This window comes from Mixophyes fleayi, chromosome 1 (assembly GCF_038048845.1).
Source record: "Mixophyes fleayi isolate aMixFle1 chromosome 1, aMixFle1.hap1, whole genome shotgun sequence".
Taxonomy (NCBI): Eukaryota; Metazoa; Chordata; class Amphibia; order Anura; family Limnodynastidae; genus Mixophyes; species Mixophyes fleayi.
Window position 1 is genome coordinate 439,760,058 of NC_134402.1, and position 6,000 is coordinate 439,766,057.

Sequence of the window (6,000 nt, forward strand, 5' to 3'; positions counted from 1 at the left end):
AGAAGCGGAGGTAGGTCAGTTTTTCGTATTTTTTTATCCAACGTCATGAAAACATTTTGTTGTTTTTTTTTCCAAAACATTTTATTTGCATTTTTCAAATACAAAAACAAAAACATAGTAGATATTTTTTCCTTTTTTCAAATAGCGACATATATTATAAACACACACATTGTGTGTGTGTGTGTGTGTGTGTGTACACACCTATTCATTCATACATGTCAGAATCATAAAGGTATAAAAAAAGAGAAAAGTGGAAGACAAATTGAAATGCAGATGACTACATTAAGTGAATATCCACTTACTAACAAATATAATATTGTTATTACAGTAATAGTGCGCGGAAAAACAGTTAATATGGTAATTTTCTCACTGGATTTCAGCTCGCAGCTCCCTGAGCCGCGAGCTGAAAACCAGCTAACTATTACCGTAATATCGGTAATAGTTTTTACGCGGTGCGGGAACGAAAGAATTGAATATGCCCCTAAGCATCAATCATTTGTCTTTCTACAATACTTATACTGCATATTACAAACTTTTATTTTGGTGTATTATCTATTTTATACGGAGTATTTGGTATTAGGAATTGAATATTGGTGTAGGGGGAATACATTTATCCTTTGTTCATGTGGAAGACCCATGTATTAACATTATTGTAACGGAACTATTGTAAACTGATAAAGTAATATTGGGTCATTCCATATCATCAACAGATCCAATTTACATTTAATTCTTACCAACTTAGGTTTCCCAATCTTGATTTCACTCAGTATACTTAATGGGACATCAAAGCAGACTACATATCTTACATTTTAATTTTTTATATCTCATGAAGTTTTTTTATTTATAAAGATTTAAAAAACTCAACAAAAGAAAATATAGTCCGGTGCTCTGAAACAAACACTCTATAAAATCACTATGTCTCAGCATAGACATAAGTAGGAGACCATTGTGCACAACATAGCTATAGTGGGATAAGCTCTCCTGCCAACATCATGGCATCTCCTGTAGGTGACACCCTCGCCAGTATCTACTATATAAATGCCTAGTGGCGTGTGTGAAAAAAAAAAAAACCAAGCTGCAGCGCCACCTGCTGGGCAGAGTTATACACTGACCTATATATTTCTTGAAGGAGAAGTGATAGTTGGGAGTGTTTGCCGGGGGTGACAGTGGGGAGTTTTTAACACCTTAAGTAGCTTGATGAAGGATGTGGCGATGAAGATGAAGGATGAGGTGATGGAGAAGAATGATGAGGTGGTGACACGTGGACAAAACCACGTTAAAAAAGGGCGCTTGCATCGGGAAGTAACGCTCTTCCCCTGAGGAGGCCTGGGCTAGGCCCAAATGCATGACAAGAACCTTTTTAACACCTTAAGTAGCTTGATTTGACTAGAATGCATGAGTATCATGCACGGGTTAACTTGTATATTATATGTGTACTCAGGGTGTCACATTTAAATCCTTCCTAAGTCTCCATTTTCAAACTATGCAGCAACCAATGAGGGGAGGGGTCTGACTCCCAAAAATCAAATTAGAATCAGTATAACTGATGTGCGTTCCTTTAAATCAATGAAATGTGTACAATTCTCCTATTGATGTATTTATGTGCCGACATACAGTGATGCCAGACAATATTCTATTTTGTTCACATACATACATTTAAAAGGAGCACACTTTGTTTTCACCAATTGTAAAACTCAACAATCTGCAAATTTTGACATTAAACCTAATTCTCTCAGGCCAGGAGGAGATATTTATTAAAAACTAAACAAACATTTTATTCAGAGTGTAACAGGCTGTAATTTGATTCACCAAACAGCTAGGTTTGAAGAAGTTTCAAGGTCACAGACTCAAAAATGTGAAAACGGATTTCCAACAAACAAGCGTTTATCCCTTGATGTTTTGAGATTGTCCATAACAAATTTAAAGTTCTGATCTCAACAGGTTCTTAGATTTTGAGCAATTTCTGTTTATTGCAACATTGAAAAATGTTCCTATCGGTGTCTATAATGTACTTGACGTGCTGCGTCTTAGCAGCTGGAAAGGAGAACACAGTCTGTGTGTCTGTTCCGCTCATAAGCACATTACATTAACGATAAGTGGAGCAAACCTAGAGGAGATCGTATTGGATGACAGATCAAATCTGAGGGATTAAAAAGTATGCCTAGCAGAAAACAACGTGCAGCTACAGAGTGCCATTTAGAAGACTGCCCTGCCCAGGTACGGCTCAGCTAAAGGACCAGCTCATGAACAAACCAAGAGTAGACTATTCAAAGTGTTACATACACACAGTCAGATGACAAGTGCCGCTTTGGAACATTTACAAAAAGTAAAGTTTTTGTTGAACAGCTCCGAATAGATAAACCACACTCTGGGAAAGCGACACCTCTGTGTTCTAGAAGAAGTAGAGGCGCTCTGAGGAGCCAACACCACCATTTACAAAGTACTATAAGTATTTTGTTGCTGTTTGATGTATTTGAGCAACAGTACAGAGCGGGACCTTCGAACTACGAGCACGCGGGACATTCCTGAAGCATGGCGGGGTGGATTCTTTTCTATAGCGCTTTTATTAGACTGCATTGTGCCTCAGAGATTTTCCCAGCTACTAGCGACTGACCGGTGCTGCGTTGGACTGGGTACAAGAACCGTCACTCGCGGATGTGGCTAGATCAGTGTTGGCTAACCTGTGACACTCCAGGTGTTGTGAAACTACAAGTCCCAGCATGCTTTGCCAGTATATAGCAGTTAATTGCTGGAAGGGTAAACTGGGACTTGTAGTTTCACAACACCTGGAGTGTCTCAGGTTAGCCAACACCGGGCTAGATCATTATGAATGAACAGACTGCTTTCTCAGATCACAATGTAGCTGCCTCCAAAATACTGTGGTACCACAAGCAACACACCTCACACTTTATGTAATAGGTTCTCCGACTCCTCCAAATGTACAACTCCAGAGGAGAGAGACTTGTGATGACAAATACACCATGATTACGGCCTAATGTTAGATAACTGTCAGTAACCTTACTGCAAGTCTTATGCAAACTGAGAACACAGTGTCTGCTTGGAGAAACTACATATGTGTAAACCAAAACATACATATATAGATATAGACACACTTTACAGTAACACGTCAGGAAAGCACAGGAATAAGAGACAATAGAAATAATGATGGCTTTGCAGCTGTCTGGGGACATCATTAGACTACCAGAAGTTTTCTGCCTCCCCAAGGAATAGTATTAAATCCTTTTAAGAAAAGAAGCTTGTTATATGTCTAATCTGAAGTGAAACAATGCATTATGGCCAGGTAATACAGATGACTATCAACAGGCAAAATTAAAATTTAAAGGGAAAAAAAACACCACTTTCAGAATCCTTGTCATCCTAAAGTATGAAAGTAGTCTGATCGAAAACTAGAGACATAACTACATGACAAATAATATAGTTATAGAAATTTTATGAGCCTATTAATAATCACGTTTTAATCTCCGCTTTGTTTATGTGAAATGGAAAGAAAATATACAGCATAATTTGGAGAGTTATCTAAAAAAATATTTTGCAGTATAAAAACACACATATATTTTTTCACAGTATATAAACAAAAAATGAAACACATATGTTTGTGCAAATATCCATGTCTGAAATTGCATAATTATACAATATAAAACATTTACCTGCTGCAATGTCATCATCCACAAGGTCGTGCTCTTCCTCCTGAACTTTGACCTCTGACCCCACAGATTCTGGGCTCCCGCTGCCAGTCTGAATAGATTCTGCCGTAACACCGGCTGAAACAGAGTCAATCACATACGTAAACATGTAGAGCATAACAATACTTATTATTTATTATTATCCATTATTTATATAGTACAGAGAATGTTCAATCATTCATATATTCATCGGTCCCTGACCCGGAGAGCTTACAATCTTACACTTAAACACATACTAAAGTCCATTTCATAGGAAGCCAAATTAACCTAAAATCAGTACGTTTTTGGATTATGGGGAAGAACTGGAGGATCTAGGATCAGAAAAACAACGCCAAATAAAGGAGATAAAATAGAAATAACACAACTTATTTTTTATTCCTTTAATTAGAATTTTTTCCGATGCTTAAAATCTCAGAGAGCGCTGAGAGTCCCAGGGCCCTGGACATTTATAATAAATGTAAAATCAGATGATGAGGTGTTTAGAGATAAAAGTCTTCCTGTGCTGCAGCTGCTGCTCATACATTCTTAATACGTAATACGTATAGAGCTTACACAGGAGCGCTGCTAGTGCTGTACACAAGACACATAACCACCGCTCAGCAATACTTTCATATAACATATACTGGAAGATGTGCAAAGCACAACTACTAGGAAACGAAACCGGAGATAGAACGCCGGCCACAGAATCCTGAGTAATGACTTTATGATAAACAGGGTAAACCAAAGCTAAAGCTCTCTATTCATCTATAATAAAAAAGGATTCAACAACTGGAGTCTTTGTTCTGTGCGTGACATAGCCCCCAACTTCAGGTAATAGGAGGGACACTCTATGGGGCATATTCAATTGTCCAAAAGTTCTGCGGCGTTAAAACTATTATAGTTAATACGGTAAAATCCAGCGAGTAAATTACCGTATTAACTGTTTTGCGCACACGATTACCGTAATAACGGTAATCGTGCGCGGACCGCGGGATTTTCTGCGTTTCCGCCGACAATTGAATATGCCCCTATATGTTAGATAGGGGGTGGGGAGAGGTAAGAACAGAAAAAGTGTATTGTCCAAAATAATTGGACAATCTTTTTATCAGGGGAGGGACACAATTGGGCGCGACGTGCTGCGATGTGCCTCCGGAACACTGCGGAGACTTATAGGGGCATATTCAATTCTTGGCGTTCTAGCCAAAAATCTTGCGTAAATACCGTTGTTATGGTAGTTTTCTCGCTGGATTTCAGCTCGCGGCTCAATGAGCTGAAATCCAGCTTACTATTACCGTAATAATGGTTAATAATAATGAATAATAGTTTTAAAGCCGTGGGGATTCTAAACAATTGAACATGCCCCATCGTGTCTGACTTTTTACTATGATCTCCACGAGGGAAAACGAGCGGAGATCTCTGCGCCGTATTGGGCGGCAAATGTGCGCAGCTGGACCTCGCGGCCAATTGAATTCCCTCTTTAATGTCCCGTACTTGTCGATTTGGAATCACTGAGTGTAAGTCAACCAGCTCTCGCTACCGGATACAACTTACTCTATTCATTCATGTAGCTGGAATCAGCATACCTAAGCTATAGGCAACACTATCCCTTAATTAGGGAAAACAGTAATTACCTATTGTTTGCAGCATAATCAAAAGGCACAAGCCGATGATAAGCTGCAGCTCCGACCGAAAAAAACAGTAAATATTGAGATCTACACACAAAACACCAATCAACACATTCATATAAAATGACGCAATTTTGAATTTTCTATCAATCTTCTCTTGCTAAATGACGTCACATTTATTTTAATCCATTTTTTCTCCAATCACAGCAGCTCTCTAATCACGATCCCCCATGAAAAGATTATAAACACATAACTCATTTGCTTTAACGCGTAATATACATTTAAAGCACTGCAAGTGACATCTATTAATAAGACCCCGGTCTTATCCCTTCATTCCTCACTCCGGAGGGACCCCGGTCTTATCCCTTCATTCCTCACTCCGGAGGATATTGACGATGATTATTAATATTGCGGGCTCGCAGAGATGGCTCAGGTCACATCCTGATCAATCCCAATAAAAAGAAAGCAGTTTCTGATTTTTTTTTTTCTTTCTCCTGCATGGAACAATTTAACATGTGCATAACCGAGACGGATATTGTTGATCTCTGGGGTTTTACATGGGTTACCTCTTATTTTATTGCAAATTCAATACATCCTCCGAAATGATAGCGTGCAATTAAGGGAAAGATTAAACACACAGGAAACACGGAAAAATAGCTATCGGGATTGATAAAAATATTACACATTGTGCG

General features: G+C 38.6%; 1 protein-coding gene across 3 annotated transcripts in view; it reads right to left on the minus strand.

The window, feature by feature from the left end:
- WDR7 (WD repeat domain 7) overlaps positions 1-6,000 on the minus strand; it is a 275,561-nt gene that overhangs the window by 154,503 nt on the left and 115,058 nt on the right. For all 3 annotated transcript variants that reach the window (XM_075184972.1, XM_075184981.1, XM_075184988.1), the window contains one exon: positions 3,669-3,782. In XM_075184972.1, coding sequence (XP_075041073.1) covers positions 3,669-3,782 — 114 coding nt within the window. The remainder of the gene's footprint in view (positions 1-3,668; positions 3,783-6,000) is intronic.